General features: G+C 45.7%; 1 protein-coding gene across 8 annotated transcripts in view; it reads right to left on the reverse strand.

Moving 5' to 3' along the window:
* The window catches only part of ZNF512 (zinc finger protein 512), a 149,523-nt gene that overhangs the window by 26,908 nt on the left and 101,621 nt on the right, over window positions 1-20,994 (reverse strand). For all 8 annotated transcript variants that reach the window (XR_003855733.1, XM_029596371.1, XM_029596370.1 and 5 more), the window contains 3 exons: window positions 19,336-19,512; window positions 18,902-19,003; window positions 3,339-3,401 (listed from right to left, as the gene is read on the reverse strand). Coding sequence is in view for 7 of the 8 variants with exons in the window: in XM_029596371.1 (XP_029452231.1) it covers window positions 3,339-3,401; window positions 18,902-19,003; window positions 19,336-19,512 (342 nt within the window). In the remaining variant the exon portion in view is untranslated. The remainder of the gene's footprint in view (window positions 1-3,338; window positions 3,402-18,901; window positions 19,004-19,335; window positions 19,513-20,994) is intronic.

The following is a 20,994-nucleotide window of genomic DNA, read 5'->3' on the forward strand; positions in this document are numbered from 1 at the left end:
TCTCCAAGGACTAGCCTAGTGGTTAGAGCAGCAGGCTGAGTACCAGGGAGACCAAGGTTCAAATCACACTAGTTTCTTTTGACCTGGGGCAAGTCACTTCACCTTCTATTGCCTCAGGTACAAACTTAGGGGCTGATTTACTAAGGCTTTTCTCACATTCTGCGTCTATGGGAAAAATGTTTAGTAAATCAGGCCCTTTGATAATAAACCCACTGGGGACAGGGACATGTCTTACTGTACCTAAACATAACTTGCCTTGAGCTACTAATGAAAAAGATGTGAGCTAAATCTAAAATTAATAAAAATAAGAAGAGTGGAGGATGCATAGAATGGCCAACTAGGAGAAATGGAGACGACAAATAGTGACTGAATTCAAGAGTATGGGAGAAGTACAGAGAATTCCTGGCTATAAAGCGGTGAGGGCAAAGCCAAAGGTTAACTGGGGTCTATGGCACACTATAAGGGATCTCACAACAAACGTACTCTCTCCTATAAATGAAATACTTATAAACTAATTTACTTGTGCAAAAAAATTATTATTAATAATTTAATCATGAAAAATTATTGGAGAAAAAGAGGTAAGTTTCATATTCTGGGTGCTCACCTCCGCGGCGTAGCGACCTTCTTATAGTCTAATCATCAACTAACCTCCGTCCTCCTTTATGTGTTTATTTAATAATTCAAAAAACAATTTTTTGTTGATTTTCAATGTATAAATTTTCTTAAAAATCAAATATATTCTCCACCTTACATAATCGGATCATTAAATTTGCTTGTCAAACAGTTTTTAAATACTGCTGTTTAATGTCCCATTTCCTTTGTCCTATGTTCGGGGGAAATTATTTGAATTAGTTTCAGACTTCTACTCATTGCAAATGCTCTATAAATAATCTATAAATAGAAACGCCAATCTCTAAATTTGTGGACGCTCGACTCTTATACTTTAAATTGCCACTACCATCAATGAAACAATGTTTTAACTTATCTCCCGACACAGCTGCGTTTCGAAAATTTATTCTTCCTTCATCAGGGGAGCATGTCCTTTCATATTCAATCTGGCATTCAGCAAATCGCGGCTTTCCCATTCAATTTTTGAACACGCTGCTTAGCTCTCTACGTCCTTCCTCTCGGTCTCACAAGCTCCGAGTCAACGGCGTTGACTCGGAGCTTGTGAGACCGAGAGGAAGGACGTCAACGGCGTTGACTCGGAGCTTGTGAGACCGAGAGGAAGGACGTAGAGAGCTAAGCAGCGTGTTCAAAAATTGAATGGGAAAGCCGCGATTTGCTGAATGCCAGATTGAATATGAAAGGACATGCTCCCCTGATGAAGGAAGAATAAATTTTCGAAACGCAGCTGTGTCGGGAGATAAGTTAAAACATTGTTTCATTGATGGTAGTGGCAATTTAAAGTATAAGAGTCGAGCGTCCACAAATTTAGAGATTGGCGTTTCTATTTATAGATTATTTATAGAGCATTTGCAATGAGTAGAAGTCTGAAACTAATTCAAATAATTTCCCCCGAACATAGGACAAAGGAAATGGGACATTAAACAGCAGTATTTAAAAACTGTTTGACAAGCAAATTTAATGATCCGATTATGTAAGGTGGAGAATATATTTGATTTTTAAGAAAATTTATACATTGAAAATCAACAAAAAAATTGTTTTTTGAATTATTAAATAAACACATAAAGGAGGACGGAGGTTAGTTGATGATTAGACTATAAGAAGGTCGCTACGCCGCGGAGGTGAGCACCCAGAATATGAAACTTACCTCTTTTTCTCCAATAATTTTTCATGATTAAATTATTAATAATAATTTTTTTGCACAAGTAAATTAGTTTATAAGTATTTCATTTATAGGAGAGAGTACGTTTGTTGTGAGATAGATTTATAATTCTCATCCTAAGCGGAGAAGAGTGTAGGACACTATAAGGGATGACATTAGGCCAACCGGATGGACTTTAAGGTCCTTAACTGCTGTCATAGTCTAAGTTTCTATGCATCTATGACCCTCTGAATATTTTTATTTTAGTTTACAAAATTGTCTTAAAAAGAAACACAGTAGATTTTAATGCGGTTAGACCAATCTTACAATATACAAATTAAACATCTAAATTTGGAACCAGACGTCTAATCTTCACCATCCAGTTAAAATAGTGTACACCTAATATAATGTCATTATTGTTACTATTTTCTCAAAAGTATTTAAGTTTAAATAATATTGGAGGATTCTCTCAGGTTAAAGTGTTTTGGTCAAGGATCCAAACTGTTTTTAAACAACTTCAGTTTCCTTTGGCATATAGGTCAGATGTTCAAGGTACCTTCAATTCTCTACAGCATCCAATTTAATTGGATTGATAAGCTTAAACTTTTTAATCTTGGTAAACCATTTCCTCTTTATGCATCATTTTATTTATAATTTTTTAACCATGCCAACCATTAGTATTTTGATGCTCTTTACATATTCAACTTTCCTAACATACTTCCTACCAGTATCTTCGTTTTCTAATCATGGATATCACACATTCTTTTTCTTCCTGTGCTAACCTCTCATCTTCAACCTGAAGAAACACCTCCATCTATTCATATTCTTCATTACCTTTCCTAACTTTACTCTTGTTCCATACACCCACATTAACATCTGTTCACTGAGCTCCTCAGTAAAATAAAGCTTTACCTAGGAGAGTTAATACATGAAACAATGCTGCTTTAAAAATTAGATCTCTCCTTTTCAGCTGGATGGGCACATGATGGGAGCTTTGAGGGCCTCAAAGCTAAGGGATAGATTTTAAAAGCCCTGCGTGCGTAAATTCTGCCGGAATTGCGTGCGTAAATTCTGCCGGATTTACGAGCGCAAGTCCCGGGGCTTCGTAAAAGGGGCGGTCCGGGGTAGGTCCGGGGGCAGGCCGGGAGGCGCGCGCAAGTTACGCCTGCCTCAAGCAGGCGTAACTTGCACAACAAAGGTAGGGGGGGGATTTAGGTAGGGCTGGGGGGTGGGTTAGATAGGGGAAGGTGGGGGGACATGGAAGGAAAGTTCCCTCCGAGGCCGCTCTGATTTCGGAGCGGCCTTGGAGGGAACGGAGGCAGGCTGCGTGGCTCGGCGCGTGCAGACTGCCGATTTTGCACAGCCTTGCGCGCACCGACCCCGGATTTTATAAAATCCGGCGTACTTTTGTTTGCGCCGGTTGCGCGAACAAAAGTACGTGCGTGCGTACTTTTTTAAGATCTACCTCAGCGTGTACCATTTCTTTACTAATCTAATAGTATCAACAATACTGAGTATAATAAGACATGGATCACTGGTCACAAAGACTTATGAGATTTAGGATTCCAACCTGTGAGCAGGAGCCCAAGTGCGCTTTCAGTCCTGGAACGCTGCTGTAAACTGCCTCACAACCCTATGGAAAAAGAAAAAAAAAAAAAGTGAATGAATTTCAAAACCTTGCTTAGAATATTAATTAATCAAAGGCACTGAGAGGCCAATATTCAAAATATCTAGGCATCAAACTTTAAGAGGCATCTAGATCTGTTTACATAAAAATTTTCCCTTTTACAGCTTCTAAATTTAAGTGCTTAAAAGTGGGCAGAGCCAAAGATGGGGCCAGAGTGGGGAAACAAAGTTAGGAACTCAATGTTAATTTCTTAGGAAAGGCAACAGCTGGCCAAAATGTAGGCATCTCAGTTTAAGGTGCCTATATTCAGCCTAAGGAGCTTTAGAACCTAAACTGAGGTATTTGAATATCAGGCTCTGAACTACCATAATGATGCAAAGCTTTGCTATGTAGGGTATAACCTGCCAGAAAAACTGGCACTTGTGATGTAACTGGAACTAGGTTTCTGAAATAGGTTTGATGTATCTTCTTTCCCCATCAATAGAAAAGAAGATACATCATATGGGAAAGAAGATACATCAAATCTATTTCAGAAACCTATATTTATTTATTTATCTATTGAGTTTTATATACCGTCGTTTGTAAACAACGTTTTACAAAGTTACGATGTTTAACAGTGTTTCCAAAATGGTTCATATGGTTGCTAACATAGAAGATATCATTTAAGAACTTGGTTTGTAGACTAATCAAAACATATTACAGAACTGAGGAATAATCACAACTTTCTTGGGTCCATCAGTTTGCCTAGTATTATAGGAGGGGAGCAGTATTTTAGAGTCAGTGGGTGAGTTGGTAGGCTTTGGTAAACATCCATGTTTTTATATATATATATATATATATATATATATATATATATATATATATATTGGGAGGGTGTTTTTTATATATATATATATACATATATTTGAGTGGTAGTTGAGTAGTGTTTTATATATATATATATATATATATATATATATATAAAACACTACTCAACTACCACTCAAATATATGTATATATATATATATAAAAAACACTACTCAACTACCACTCAAATATGTTGCGTGCATGATTGACTGGAGCAATAGCCACTTTTTGGTTTATTAAGTTGAGTGGTGGTAGTTGAGTAGTGTGTGTGTATATATATATATATATATATATGTATATATATATATAAATATATATATAAAGGGAGAGAGAGAGAGAGAGAGAGAGAGACTTCTATAATACCCCCCCACCTCTTTTTCTCTAAACAGACTGTCCCCTGTGCAAGCAGCATCTGCTATCCTATCATTCATATCCTTTTGCAGTCCTGAAGCCTTTACCCAGGTCTAAAACAATACTCCTAGTAGCACTGCCAAGGCCAATGCCTTGGAGGACGGGATCAATGGATCTAGTCCTAAGCATGGAGCACTCAACAGCATTGTTTAATAAAGGTGTTATCTTCAGCAAACCTTGTTGCAGCGAAGCAGAGGTTTCTCTTCTCATTTGGAGTTAACAGGCTGCTATCCTATATTGGAGTATAGCCAAGTTCAAAAGTCTGGATTCCTTGGTAAGTCAAACAACTAAAAAGTCTTTAGATTTTTTTGCTTTTCTTAAAGTTAACTCACTACTATTGAGTCATGTGGAAGATGAATTTTATTTTTTTTTTATAGCCCAGGAATTTCTTAACTCTGCATTGTATGTCAACATTTTTAGCAACAGGAAGGACTGATAAAGGTGATTTCCAGATTTTGATCTGAAGCTCCTCCAATGGTTTATGGACCAGAACTGCCCTTATCTGCTTTGGAGCCTGGGTGAATGAGAACACCTTGTAAATCCTCAGTAGCTGGAATGTCATCTTCCAGTTTAAAGGAAATATTTTCATCCATTTTCTGAAGGAATACAGAATATGTCATATCCTCAAGAGGGGTGAAACTCCTCCAAGGTTCTGGTGGAATATCTGGTAGTATATCTATGGAGTCCTCCAAGGAGGGTAGGGATTCTGACTGGTCAGAATAGTCTGAGTTTTTGTAATATGAAATTAAGGAAGAATTCTTTCTTTGTCAGTTGTGTAGTTAATGTAAGTAACCTGGCGTTTTGATATGGTGCCTATGTAAACCAGCAGGGGGGAACCCGAAGTCAGGGAGTTTCGGTGGAAACATCACTCCTGCTCTTGTGGGTGTAGAGCAACCTGCAGCTGCTCTTGGCAGTGCATATCGCTGGTCAGGAGAATGTTCAAGCCAACTTTCTCAGTTGTAACTGGTTGGATCCAAGAGAAAAAAAAGTTAAGCCTGGATATATTTTGCTGGATCTGTCACAGGTAGGTTCTGATGGCGATCAGACGGAATGCGAAGGCAGACAGATTCTTCAACCGGTGCCGGGAACAGAGATCATTGGGCATTGATGCCATAGTCCAGCCCTGGCCAGAGGGAGCAATTCTATACGCCTTCCCTCTGTGGGTGCTCATAGGCAGGAGGCTACAAAGAATAGAACTGGAAAGCAACCTAGATCAACCAAGGAGTAGCACACCTTTGTTGCATGGTCCCTCGCTCCCCAACTCCCTCAGCCATGGATATGGTGATAGGGTGAAAGGCAAATTTGCCAATTAGATGGACCAGATCCCTCTTCACTGAGGTAGGGTCCTGCAGGCAATGACTGGCAATAGTAGTCCTCCACAAAAATTGCCATTGAGCTCAGCAGGTAATTCCTGGACAGCAAACCCCCCTAATCTTCACCAGAGAGCTACCCTAAAGATCAGATTCCTAGTACATTGGGAAGCCCAAATCTGGAATGGTTCCCTCATAAAATAGATCTGCTGTGCCTTAGGACAACCTAAGGAGCATGCTACTGCCCGACCGGCTCTCAGATCCCACAAGGAACAGAAAGCGACTGCCAGTCAGAAGCAGTGACATTCTTCTCCAGGAAACGAAGAACGGGGGACCCCCATCGTAAGGGTGGACAGCCAGGTGTCCAAGGGGGGACCCATAAGGGACACTTGTATATCCCCTTCCTGCAGGGAGAGGAAAGCAATGGGAATTGGGGCCTCCCAATCCTGAAAAACCTTCCAATTCTGCAGGTGAGAGTTGGGTTACAGTCACTGATTGCTGAGGTTCAGAAGCGACCAAATCTGCCATTTGCAGCCACCCTCAGATGCGACAGACCACCACAGTAATCAACTGAGGGACCCCAGCAAAAACGGTCTAGTCACTGCCACTGGTGTCTCCCAGTCCTAGCCTACAAGGAGATGCATTGATTCAAAAGAACGGAGCCTTCAGATCAGCCATAAACCTACAAGGGACAGAGCCCCATGGCTTCCCCATAAAGAGGATGTCTAACACGGGAGGGGTAGAAAGACATAGTCCTCTTCTGAAGAGGACTATGTCTCCCGACACTACCCTCCTAGTATCCACTCCCATAGGGGTTCAACCAAGAATGCAGTTTTAGGTCAGACATGTGGCTACGGTGCACAAACTGTTGTGCTCGCCATAAGGGAAACACACACCCCCATACAATAGAGCAGTGGTTCTCAACCTTTTTTTTGGCCAGGACACACCTGACAGATAGTTCTCACATGCGTGATACACTGAATATGTGACCATCACGGGGCTAAATGTAAACATGCACTTTGCATCCACAGGAATCCCCTCAACCCTCAGCAATGAGTGCAGAGCAGATCTAGGGCATTACCCTGTACAACTCGCCATACAAAAAAAGATATTCTGGTTCTAATGACATCCCAGTAAAAGCAAAACAAACTCCTTTTACTACCAGGCACAATAGCCTTCCTTATGAAAAGACAGTAATTTACCACTAATGCATATCCTATTGAGAAAACACAACAAATAAGATTGATACAAATGCCTACATGCTAGTAAAATACCTCACCTCGGTCACACACCCTTCACCAAGTACAGAAAAACCAAAAATTATAAATATGGAGACAAACTAGAATGGAAAACCAAAAAAGCCACTCTGCATGCAGTGTGAACTTGGAGAAATGGAAAGAGAAATATAGCACCTAACAGACTCTCAGGATTTGCAATAATGCACACAAACTAACCCGCACAAAGTTACACCTGTATTATGGAACACACTCAAACAGTAACAACCATATCTAATCTAAAAAATACAACTATTAAACCAGGCCCTAAACACTAATACATTTCCTATTGGGAAAACAGAATAAGCCAAGCTGCTATAGAGCCCCACAGAGAAATAATTGTAAAGCTATACTAAAAATGTTACAAAACAGCTGCTGAACAGAATAATATCCAACAATCAAAAACTCATAAAATTATTAAAACACGTCCAAACATTAATAAAATATTTCAAAACAGCAGATATCGCATAATACCCAATAATTAAAATGGCGGTCAATCAAGAAAAATAAATTTAAAAAGCCACCTTTACTTAGCCTCTCCAGCAACTCTCCTACTCCTTCCCCTTCCAGGCCAATAGCACTCACACACCCAATTAGACCCCACGAACAGTCTCGGTCTCTCTAAGACCAGTCATCTTCTGACCAGTCTCTCTCGCTCACAAAGAAACACATCACCTTCTTGACCAGTCTCTCGCTCAATCACACTCATGGTCTCTTATATACAAGCTCTCAATCACACACAAATGCATGAGAGGTCTAGAATGGGTAGATGTGATTCGGTTATTTACTCTTTTGGATAATAGAAAGACTAGGGGGTACTCCATGAAGTTAGCATGTGGCACATTTAAAACTAATCGGAGAAAGTTCTTTTTTACTCAATGCACAATTAAACTCTGGAATTTGTTGCCAGAGGATGTGGTTAGTGCAGTTAGTATAGCTGTGTTTAAAAAAGGATTGGATAAGTTCTTGGAAGAGAAGTCCATTACCTGCTATTAATTAAGTTGACTTAGAAAATAGCCACTGCTATTACTAGCAACAGTAACATGGAATAGACTAAGTTTTTGGGTACTTGCCAGGTTCTTATGGCCTGGATTGGCCACTGTTGTTAAACAGGATGCTGGGCTTGATGGACCCTTGGTCTGACCCAGTATGGCATGTTCTTATGCTCTTATGCTCTCGCACCCACACACACAAGCTCTCACTCAGGCACCCATTCACACCCACACACACACACAAGCTCTCACCCAGGCACCCACAGACACAAGCTCTCACCCAGGCAACCATAGATACAAGCTCTCACCCAGGCATCCATTCACACTCACAGACACATCAGCTCTCACCCAGGCATCCATTTACATCCACAGATACACCAGCTCTCACCCAGGCACCCATTCACACACAGACACACCAGCTCGCACCAAAACATCTTCTTTCACTGCAGGGATGGGCTCCAGTACCGCCGCGTCTTTACTCCGGCGGGCCTTCTTTTTTCGCTGCCACAGGAATGGGCTCCCTTTGTGGCCTCGGTCAGGGTCGGGTTTCCTCTTCGCTGCAACAGGGATAGGCTCCCATGGTGGCCTCGGTTGGGTTTCCTTTTCACCGCCACAGGGATGGGCTCCTGTGGTGGCCTCGGTCGGGGTTGGGTTTCCTCTTCGCCGCCACAGGGTGTGGAGGCCTTGCTTGGTCGGGGTCTGGTTTCCTCTTCGCTGCCATGGGAATGGGCTCCCATGGCGGCCTTGCTTCGTCGGGGTCGGGTTTTCCTCTTCGCCGCCACGGGAATGGGCTCTCGTGGCGGCCTTGCTTCAGAGTTCAACACTGTTGTTCCTCCCACCTCACTCCCAGGCTATGCCGTGCCTGCCTCACTGGCCAAAGGCTCCCTCCCTTCTTCCTGCTCCTACTGGCAGGTAGAAGGGAGGAGGCTTCCAAATGGCCTGCTTGGGGGCAGGCAGAATGAGGGAAGCTTCCCATTGGGCAGTGGGGGTAGGAAGAAAGAAGGCTTCGAATTGGCCCGCGGGGGCTGGAAAAAGGGAGTGGGCAGTGGGACACCGGGAGACGCGACACAGAAGCGCTGCAATAGAGGGCAACTGGAAGAATAGCAACCTCCGCTGTAAAAGCATGCTGACCACAGTGGTATCCCATCCTACGGATGACTGTACCCATATGAACCCATGCACCACGCTAGCGGGTAGAATCCCATGGCACAGCACCACCTGTTAAGAGTCTGTGGCTGCACACTGCCAAAAAGCAATCACAAGAGTGTGTATTGGCACCTTCCTCGCCAGTTGCACCCTAGCACCATATAGTACAGAACAGACTAGAAGGCTGATACCTTGACACAACGATGGCACAGACAAAGAGAATGCCGCCTGCCAGCACCCAAGGAGCTTGGAGTAGATGACTCCAGCTGGACCAGACCGCACATGCTGCACTCCACTGTTGTATTAACTCCAAATGGAGTGAATAGGAACAGTATGACGACGGTGTCCCCAGTACCACTGGGGCTCTGATTATGGCATGGTGTCGCCCCCTATAGTACCCCAAGTATGTGATAATGCTCCAAGAGGCTTAACACAGCCTTTGGGACCAAGAGATGATCCCTCAGGCCTGGAAGTACAAACTCAGCCTGACTCCAGCTAGTTAAAAACACTATCATCTTTGTTGGAGTAATTAATTACTGGTGTGAGAGCTGGTGTGACTTATCTTCAGAACAGTATATTCATTACTCACAGTTTAGTACTGCTTCCCTCAGTACTCACAGCTTCATTATAGCTCAGTGTGTGGACAGCATTATTCTACAGGAGCTGCCTTCCTCCTGAGACCCAGGTCTGGTCTGACTAACCAACCTGAGTCCCGCTCACAGAGCTCTCTCTCTTTAGGGGAATTAAGGTGGATCAGGCACCCAGCCTGGTCCTGCAATGGTTTAAGGGAGAAAATAAGGGCACTAGGTCACAGAGTGCTTGAAATTGCATGGGGAATGGTTCACCGCCATTTCCCTCATGGAACAGCAGCAGCGAAGACCATGGCGACCGAAGGTGCTCATGGTGCTCTGTGGTAGTATCCTGCAGCATCCGGCCACATCCACTGGTGCCTGCTGTGGTGACGGCACTTGTAGGGCCAATAGTGCTCACCATCGATTGATCATATCAACAGCTCCAAACGATGGCGCTTGACCATATCTTGATTAATTCGATGGTATATTGCGCCATCCCTGGCGGCTGGGGACTGACAGTGCAGCGGCACAGATAGAGACCTCAGTACCCGAAGGCATCAATGGATGGGTGGTACCAAGGATGCCAGCAGCACCTGCAGGCAGAGGCTCTGCAGCTACAACATACCTCATCGGTACCCAAAAGAACCGATGACTGCGGGTGCCAACGATGGTTCCCCTCGGCTCACTTATACATCCGAGGGGGTGTCGATGCTGCGAGCTCAATGGCGACCCTTGCTAGCGGCTGTAGAGGACAATAGACTTGCGGCAACCCTAGCGCTCATTAGCAACTATGGTACACAAAGCCTGGTGAGGCTTCCGATGCCTTAGCATCCCAATGACTCAGGGCCCCCGAGATAATCGGCATCCTTGGTGCCTGACAGCTGATCGGATAGCACAATGCCCCTTGGTGCCCCATCTGGACACAACAAAGTAACCTTGAGGGCACCAGACCACTGCACCTGGATGCCCCAGCACTCTAGGGAGCCTTGAGTAGATGGCGACCCAGTGCTTGACAGCACCAGGTTTATCCAAGGCCAAAACCCTGTTGCCCAAAGGTTTCTGTGGCACTCAAGGGCTCTAGAGAGCCCGGTGGTCGATAGCCTCAAGGGTGACTGGGCATTCAATGGCGATCCCAGTGCTCACTGATGGTGCTCGACATAGTCGAGAGTGGCAATGAATGACTTTGCTGGCCAACATACCCTATGGCTTCCATAGCAGCCCCGTACCGCAATGGCATTGAGGGCGGCCACTCACACACCTCGATGGGATCGAGGGTGGCAATGGCATTAAGGGAAGCTCCAATGGTGTCGAGGGGGGCTATGGTGCTCGATGGCAGTCCTGTTCCCCGACATTAGTGTCAGTGCCACTACTTCGCCACATCGAGGCCCAAGGCACTCAATGATTCCTGCGCATCAAAACTCTATGACATCTCCTACTGCACAAAAGGTCCTAATGGCATCAAGGGCTGTTACGCACCTTGATGGCATCGAGGGCAACCTAGCATCTCAATGTCATCAAGTGTGACTATGACACGCAATGGCAGTCCTGGTCCCCGAGGTGGTGCACTAGTCAGAAATGTGCATGGGCAAATGTTACTGGGCATGGCACCAAAGGTGCAGCAGAAGCTGCTTGCCCAGGTTCCTGCTCACCCTCTCTCACCAGGAGACTGTACTACCATCACAGGCAAGCAGGAGGGGAGGCTACATCATCCAGGGCTCCTCCCCATGGAGACTAGTTCCTTTAAATGTGGGGAGGATGAGCTCTCCCCCCCCCAATACAGGTCCTTGATCTCTTCACATTCCAAACCTCTATCGATGCTGATCGAGCAGTGAAACGACATGGAACTCATGCCAAGGTAGAACTCAGGCGAATCCCCAGGCTCAGGATCAACTACAGACTGCATTCTGTCAGTCCTGCCAGCACCTGACAAAGGTACAAAAACAGACAGAGCAAGGAGGGGACACAGATACTAAATTGCAGGTGCAGTATTTTATTTAATAAGGGATAGTATTAAACTTTGCAAGGCTGCACAGCGACTAAAGCCCGCCATGTGGCTAGCAGATGATGGAAAGTAGAGGAAAAAAGGAAAAGAAAATCAAACTACCATAAGGTAAAGGAAAGAAAAACAGCTCCAGCTCTAGAAAAAAAAAAAATCAATTACAAAACCTATGAGGAGAGAGCAAGCTGAATACAGTGACACATGACTCCTGCAACATGGCTCCAAGAAAAAAAAAAAGAGACTGAGTGGACTCTGCCTTGGGGGCAGGGTGATAACTATAGCTGCACATGCTTAGTAGGGCATGTTTGAAAGCACTAGAATGTTTGAGATTAAAGTTCTAGACTGGGCTCCATCCGATGTCACCCACATGTGAGGACTACATTCCTGCTTGTCCTCGGAGAAAGCAAATGTTGCTTACCTGATGTAACAGGTGTTCTCACAGGACAGCAGGATGTTAGTCCTCACAAATGGGTGACATCGAGGATGGAGCCCACCACGGAAAACTTCTGTCAAAGTTTAAACAGAACTTTGACTGGCCCCTACTGGGCATGCCCAGCAAGGCACTGACCCTGCAGCCAGCAGGGGTCTCCCTTCAGTCTGATTTTCAAAGCTACAGGCAGTGCCTAGAAAGTAAAAATAAAACGAACCCAACACCGCGGGGAGGCGGGCGGGTTTCGTGAGGACTAACATCCTGCTGTCCTGTGAGAACACCTGTTACATCAGGTAAGCAACATTTGCTTTCTCACAGGACAAGCAGGATGGTTGTCCTCACAAATGGGTGAGTACCGAGCTGAGGATGTCCCGACTTGCACCAAATGTACCCAACGGTGTGCAGCAGGCACAACAACTGAGGAGAAATTTGGGAAAGGGCATCCGCACCCTACCGGGTAGGTGGAAGGGTGTTGGTACATCAGGTTGGAAAAAGGTTACGCAAGACAGACTGGCCGAAGATGGAGTCCTGTCTTCCAGCCTTGTCCAAACAATAATGGGCTGCAAAAGTATGGAGAGAACTCCAGGTTGCAGCTTTGCAGATGTCAGGAAGCGGCACCGATCGAAGGTGTGCCACTGACGTCGCCATGGCCCTCACAGAGTGTGCTTTAACACGGTCTTGAAAAGGAATGCCAGCTTGCTCATAGCAAAAAGAAATGCAGTCCGCCAACCAGGAAGAAAGAGCCTGCTTACCCACAGGTTGTCCCAACTTATTAGGATGGAAAGAGACGAATAATTGAGTGCTCTTCCTGTGGGAAACTGTACGGTCTAGGTAAAAAGCTAGAGCCCGTTTACAGTCTAGGGTATGCAGGGTCTGCTCTCCAGAGTTGGAGTGGGGCCTGGGAAAAAAGATAGGTAGTACGATAGATTGATTGATATGAAACTCCGAAACTACCTTAGGTAAAAATTTAGGGTGAGTGCGGAGTACCGCCCGGTCCTGCAGGAGCTTAGTGTAAGGCGGATAGGTAACTAGGGCCTGTAATTCACTAACCCTGCGAGCTGAAGTAACAGCCAAAAGGAATAACACTTTCCAAGTGAGATATTTCAAGTCACAGGAGTGCAGAGGTTCGAAAGGAGGTTTCATTAGACGACCAAGAACCAGGTTAAGGTCCCAGGATGGGGCCGGAGGACGCAAGGGTGGCTTTAGATGGAGTAAGCCCTTAAGAAAGCGTGTTACTAGGGGTTGTACTGAAATAGGATTACCCCCAATACCCTTATGGAAGGCGGCTACCGCACTGACATGCATTCTGATAGAAGAGGTTTTAAGACCTGATTCAGAGAGATGCCATAAATAGTCCAAGAATTTGGAGATTGGACAGGAAAGGGGATCAAGGGACTGAGAAGTGCACCATGAAGTGTACCTTTTCCATTTGTATGAGTAAGACTTTCTTGTGGAAGGCTTTCGTGAAGCTATCAGGACCCGAGAAACGGAATCTGAAAGGTTAAATGGTTGAAGGACTAACCTTTCAACATCCATGCCGTCAGGGACAAGGCTTGGAGGTTGGGATGGAGGAGGCATCCGTCGTTTTGAGTGAGCAGATGCGGGTCCTTTCCCAGAGGAATGTGCCTGCGGATGGAGAGATCCTGGAGTATTGGAAACCATACTTGGCGTGGCCAGTAAGGTGCTATCAGGATCATGGTTCCTCCGTCCTGGCGTAGCTTCACGAGAGTCTTTGACACAAGAGGGAGTGGAGGGAATGCATAGAGCAGACCGGTTGTCCACTTGAGGGAGAATGCATCCCTCGGCCGAGAGTGCTGGCTCCGAATGAGAGAGCAGTAATCGTCCACTTTGTGGTTCTGAGGGGACGCAAAGAGGTCTATGCGGGGAGAACCCCACTTGTGAAACAGAGAGGTCGCTACCAGAGGATCGAGTGACCACTCGTGTGGGTGGAAGACACGGCTCAGCTGGTCTGCCAATACATTGTCTACTCCCGGCAGGTAAGTGGCCCTGAGGTACATGGAGTGGGAGAGGGCTTCCGCCCAGATCTGCGCAGCTTCCTGACACAGAAGGAAGGAGCCTGTGCCTCCCTGCTTGTTTATGTACCACATGGCCACTTGGTTGTCCGTCTGGATTAAGATTATCTGATGAAATAGATGATCTTTGAAAGTTCGGAGCGCATAGCGGATTGCTCGAAGTTCCAGGAAATTGATCTGGTGTTCGGCTTCCTGTTTGGACCATAACCCTTGGGTTTGAAAGTCGTCCACATGGGCTCCCCAACCGATGTGAGAAGCGTCGGTGGTTAGGATTACTTGCGGATCCGGTGGAAGAAAAGGTAAGCCCTGAAGGAGGTTGACCTGAGTCGTCCACCAGGTTAAGGATAGGCGCAGCGCTTGTGTGACTGTGACTATGGAGGACAGAGGCTGAAAAGCTTGAATCCATTGGTGTCGTAGAGTCCATTGTGTTACTCTCATGGCTAGACGGGTCATGGGAGTGACTTGAACCGAGGATGCCATGTGTCCTAGGAGAATGAGGAACTGGCGAGCCGTGGCAGTGTTCTGAGACTGGAGCTGGCGAGCCAGGGATATTAGGGTGTGGACCCTCTGAAGAGGAAGGTAAGCCTTTGCCTGTAAGGTGTCCAAGTCTGCCCCAATGAAGGATAAGGTTTGAGACGGGACTAAGCAAGATTTCTCGTAATTGACAAGAAACCCTAAGGAAAGGAGTGTTTGAATTGTCAATTTTAGGGAGGATTGAGCTATCTGTTGGGTGGAGGCCCTGATTAGCCAATCGTCCAGGTAGGGGTAGACGTGGACACCTTCCTTCCTTAGGAATGCTGCTACCACTACGAGACATTTTGTAAAGACTCGTGGGGCAGAAGCCAGACCGAAAGGTAGGACACGGTATTGATAATGGTCGTGGCCTACTAGAAACCGCAGATATTTGCGATGGGAATGTGTGATCGCAATGTGGGTATAAGCGTCCTTGAGGTCGAGAGAGCACAGCCAATCCCCTCTTTGTAGCAGAGGGAGCAGCGTGCCTAGGGTTACCATTTTGAACTTCTCTTTTTGAAGGTATTTGTTGAGGGCTCGAAGGTCCAAAATGGGACGTAGTCCCCCTGATTTCTTTGGTATTAGGAAGTATCTGGAATAGAATCCCTTGCCTCGTTGAGAGGGAGGAACGGGTTCTATAGCATTTGATTGCAGAAGAAGAGATACTTCCTGTTGTAATTGAGCCAAATGGGTGGATAGACTCCACGCTTGAAGAGGCGGGGAGTCTGCCGGAAGAGTTATGACGTTGAGGTGGTAACCCTGTGCGATAATTGTTAGCACCCACTGATCTGAGGTGATCTGCAACCAAGGTTGTAGAAAATGGTACAGTCGACCTCCTACAGGAATGTCTGGAAGAGGGGTTTGGCATGTGTTCCCTACCAGGGAGTCAAAGGCCAGCCGCAGGCCCAGGAGGAGGGGCTACAGTAGGCCTTTGTTTCCTAGGCTGACGCGGCTGAGGCCTAGTAGAGAATCGAGCTGGACGAGGCCTGGCCGATGGAGGGTAGTAACGGCGTGGCCGAAAGAACGACTTCTTAGAGTCCTTCTTAAGTGGTTGTTTGGAGGAAACCTCAGACGGAACAGAAGAAAGTTGTTTCAACGTCTCGTGGTGATCTTTCAATTCAGCTACTATTTGCTGAATTTGTTCTCCAAACAAATTGTCCCCTAAGCAGGGTAAATCCGCTAAACGATCCTGGACCTCTGGGCGAAGGTTGGATGACTTTAACCAAGCCCAACGTCTGGCCGAGATGGCAGTAGCTGAAACCTTTGTGGAGGCATCGAAGATGTCATAAGCCGTTCTGATCTCGTGCTTCCTCCCGCTTCAAACCCTTTGTTAAGAAGGGCCTGAAGCTGTGGCTGGTATTGGTCAGGTAATGTGTCAGCAAAATCTTGCATCTGTTTTAGGATGGCTCTGTTATATTGCGTCATGTAGAGTTGATATGAGGCTTTGCGAGAAATCAGCATAGCTCCATGGTACACTTTCCGTCCCACACTGTCCAGGAATTTATTGTCTTTGACCGGTGGAGCGGAGGAGTGTGGCTTTAGACGCTTGGCCTTTCTTTGTGCGGACTCAACCACAACAGAGCGATGATCCAGTTGAGGCTTTTGAAAGCCTGGTGCTGACTGGACGAGGTATGTGGAGTCAGCCTTCTTGTTAACTGGTGATACAGATGAAGGAGATTCCCAGTTTTTCTTTAAGAGATCGAGAAACACCTGGTGAATGGGGATGGAAGCGATGATTTTTGGAGCATCCAAAAATTGAAGCAGTTCCATCATCTGGTGTCTGTCATCGGTCTCAGATTGCAGCTGAAAAGGTACAATTCGGACATCTCCTTTACAAAATTAATAAAGGAGAGATCCTCTGGAGGAGATCTTTTTCTACTCTCTGTAGGAGAAGGCGGTGATGGTAAATCTGTGTCAGAAGATGTATCATCACCCCAGGTATCATAGGGATCACTTGGGGGTTGAAGCCCCGATGGACCTGGTTGAGGATCCAAAGGCATCGAAGGAAACCTTGGAGGAACCGGCGGTACAATCGGTACTGGGAACGGCATCGAGGGTTTCGGTGCTGCCGATGGAGTCGGTGCCGGTCTTGGAACCGATGGAGCCAAAGGATAAATCGGTGGAGATATTCGAGAAGGCACCGATGGGACCACCCCGGAAGGGGGAATCAGGAACGGTGTTTCTCCCGCCGATGAAAATCCAGTCGGAGACGATGGCGCTGTCGGTACTACTGGAATCATCGATGGAAGGGCATGTACAAGTGCCTCCATACGTTGTAGTAGCGGTGCCAGCGCTTCCACCAAAGGTTCGGTGGTCGGTTCCTTCCTCGGTGGCGGAGTCGGTGCCGGGGTCGATGCCGGTGGCGGTGCCGGAATCGGTGCCGGAGACGGTGCCAATGGAGGTTGGAATCTTTGCATCGCTTTCTCGATGGCCTCCTGGACCAGCCGGTCCAGTTCTGCCCGGAGACCAGGGGTAACAATACCCGGCTCGACGGGAGAGGGAGGCTGAGGCAGAGCCGGAGGGACCACCGTAACCGGTGGGATCACGGCTCCCACACCCCTAGAGGGTGAGGGTTTCCTCGATGCCTGCGAACGAGACGTGGACGGTGCCAAGTCTGATCGAGGCCTCTTAGTCGGTGGCTCGGCTTGTTCAGAGGTCGATGACTGTGGATCCTCGACAGGCCGAGACTTGTGCCGTCGATGGCGATGCTTGTCCTTCCGGTCTCCTCGCCCATCCGGGGAGGGGACAGGAGTCGACGGCCGAGAAGTCATCGATGGTGGACGGTCACCGGAGGGTTGACGATGGTGGTGCAACTTCGACGGTGCCGGTTCCGATGACGTCGATGCTATCGATGGCGTTGGGGTGGGTGCATGGAAGAGGAGCCCCATCTTCTCCATCCTGGCCTTGCGACCCTTAGGTGTCATTAGGGCACATTTGGTGCAAGTCAGGACATCATGCTCACTACCCAAACACAAAACACAAACCCTATGGGGGTCTGTGATTGACATAGTCCGGGTACAATCCGGGCATCGACGGAACCCCGTCGCCATGGCTTAAGGCCAAATTTAGTCGCGGGCTCGGTAATTGCCAACAGGCCTCAAGGGCCAAATTCGACGGTAGTCGAAGAAAAAAGGCAAGAAACTTACCGGTTTCCGCGGAGGTGACAAAAATTTGTCGAAGGGAGACCCCTGAGGGGCAAATTTTCTTCGGAAAGAAAAATACCGAATTCCTGTCAGGAACGTGGTAAGAGAGCTCCTTTCACCGCGTGGCAACTGCTGCGCGGAAAAAAGAAGACTGAAGGGAGACCCCTGCTGGCTGCAGGGTCAGTGCCTTGCTGGGCATGCCCAGTAGGGGGCCAGTCAAAGTTCTGTTTAAACTTTGACAGAAGTTTTCCGTGGTGGGCTCCATCCTCGATGTCACCCATTTGTGAGGACTAACATCCTGCTTGTCCTGTGAGAAAACAGTGGACTAACCTCCCTGCACTCCTCATTTTTCCTTGTGGTTTTCTTTCGGTTTTTTTTTAAATTATGCTCCCTGGCCAACGGTCTGAGAGCAGATCTGGGCTCGCACTTTTGGCTGAGAACAGTGGCTTGACCCAGGAATCTGACCTCAAATCCACTAAAGAGCTGCTGCACCAGTTCAATCTTACCATCTCTGCTGAAAGCAGAAGATACTGGATTCCTGTTGTTAGCACCACCTCCTAAGTAGTGTCTGTAATGTTAGAGAGGAAAACAGTGTCTCCATTTGCTGGTAGGGGGAAAATAACCCCCTTGTCATGGCTGGACTGGTGTAGCAGCAGGACAAGATGGAATGGATTTTTATACCATCCATTGGTCCATTTGTGAGTGCAAACCAACCAATCAGAATGCAGTTGTAAATTTTGATGCATTTCCTAGTTTCAGTCTCTCTCAAAAATGAATTGGGATATTGATCTCAGAAGATTTCAGTATGTTTATGTTGGTCACTAAATTACATTTACCTCATTTGGACAGTGGATTATATGGAACTTCTTTATCTCCACATTCCATTTCTGTAGCACCTCCTTACTAAAGGTGGGAAGCCCTGGCCGGCGGTACTTCAGCTAAGGAATAACCAGAAAGATAATCACTGGCACCAAAAACAGCACAAGTCCTCAGCTCTTTCAAACCTAGTTAAAAGTCTGTAACTAATTTCTTTCTTCTCTTTGAATGCTTTCTAATTAGTTTTTATTGCTTCTTTCTATACCTTGTCTTCACCCCATCTAACCTTCCTCTCCCATCTGCTCTTGCTGTTCTTAGTCTCTCGCCTTTTGTAGATCTGGTTAATCCTTTAATTATTTTAAGGCGTAGTTGCAGGTCTTGTTATTTTATATGTTATGGAAATCTGTTCTCCTTCTTTTTACTCTGCAATATAAATGAAAGGAATACCATGCACCTTCCTATCATCTGGGACCAAATCCCGCAGCATCTTGCGCTTGGGCCATTCTTTTACCAGCTCCTCCGATGCAATCTCGTGCAGGTAATAAGAAGCAATCTTTGCTGACCGCCTCTGCACTCTTTCATAGGAGTTTTCCTTTTGTTTCTGCTGCCTGTCACCATGGCAAGAAGTCATCTGGAAAGAAGGGACAGTAAACTAAATCAGTGTTAGAGAAGCAAGCAGGTGGGAAAGCACTAGCGAGGGAGAAGGCCATGCAATAGGGGCATAAAGGCTACAGGCTACACACAATTCAGGAAGCAGCAGTATAAAGGGGAAAAACAGCAGTAATCTCAACAAAATAGAAGGTATATAACTGAATTAAAGGGTGTTTGGCACAAACAGGAAAGGGGCTTGTCTATGATAATATAGAATAAAATGCTAAGAAAGAAATTATGCAAAAGGGAATGGTCTGTATTTTTCATAGTTTCATAGTTCTAGCACTACAGAATGTTAAGCAAGTATGTCAGCATTCCACTCAATTTCCAGGGAGTAACCAAACATATTAAATCAGAAGTGATAAGACAAAATGCTTAGTGTATCACATCTCCTATACAAATGAAGGGATATGAATTGTATCTGTTCTGGGCAAACGAAAACCCTTTCCCAAATTACAACTGAGCACCATTATCCTCCCTCATAAGTACATAAGATTTGCTATACTGGATCAGACCAAAGGTACAACAAGCCCAGTATCCTGTTTCCAATGGTGGCCAATCCAGGTTACAAGTACTTGGCAAGATTCCAAAAGGTTGATAGAGTCTATGCTGCTTATCCCCCAGGGGTAGGCAGTGGATTTTCTCCAAGTCCACCTTAACAATGGCTTATGGACTTTTCTTCTAGGAACTTGCCCAAATCTTTTTTTAAAACCCAGCTACACCAACAGCTTTCACTGCATCCTCCAGCAACAAATTCCAGAGTTTAATTATGAGTTGAGTAAAAAAAATATTTTCTACTATTTGTCTTCAATGTATCACCTAGTAACTTCATTGAATGCACCCTAGTCTTTGTACTTTTTGAAAGAGTAAACCTTGCATTTACCCATTCCACTCCACTCATTATTTTATAGACCTCTATCATATCTCCCCTCAGCTATCTCTTCTCCAAAATTAAGAGCCCTAACCTCTTCAGCCTTTCTTCTCCTCTGCTATATATTTTTTGATGGTGACCAGAAATGCATACAATACTCAAGGTGCAGTCACACCATGGAGCAGTACAGAGGCATATGATATTGTTTTATTCTTCATTCCTGTCCTAATAATTCCTAGCATTTTATTTGCTTTTTTGGCCACAGCTGCACCCCGAGCATAGGATTTCAACATATTATCCATGATGATGTCTAGATCCTTTTTCTGAGTAATGACTCCCAATGTGGAACGTTGCATTGTGTAGCTCTAACTTGGGTTGCTCTTCCCTACATGCATCACTTTGCACTTGTCTACATTAAATGTCATCTGCCATTTGGATGCCCAGTCTCCCAGTCTTGCAAGGTCCTCTTGCAATTTCTAATAATCCTCTTGTGATTTAACAACTTTCAATAATTTTGTATCATTAGCAAACTTGATCACCTCATTTCTTGTTACCATCTCTAGATCATTTATGAATATATTAAAAAGCAGC

Source organism: Rhinatrema bivittatum, chromosome 3 (assembly GCF_901001135.1).
Source record: "Rhinatrema bivittatum chromosome 3, aRhiBiv1.1, whole genome shotgun sequence".
Taxonomy (NCBI): Eukaryota; Metazoa; Chordata; class Amphibia; order Gymnophiona; family Rhinatrematidae; genus Rhinatrema; species Rhinatrema bivittatum.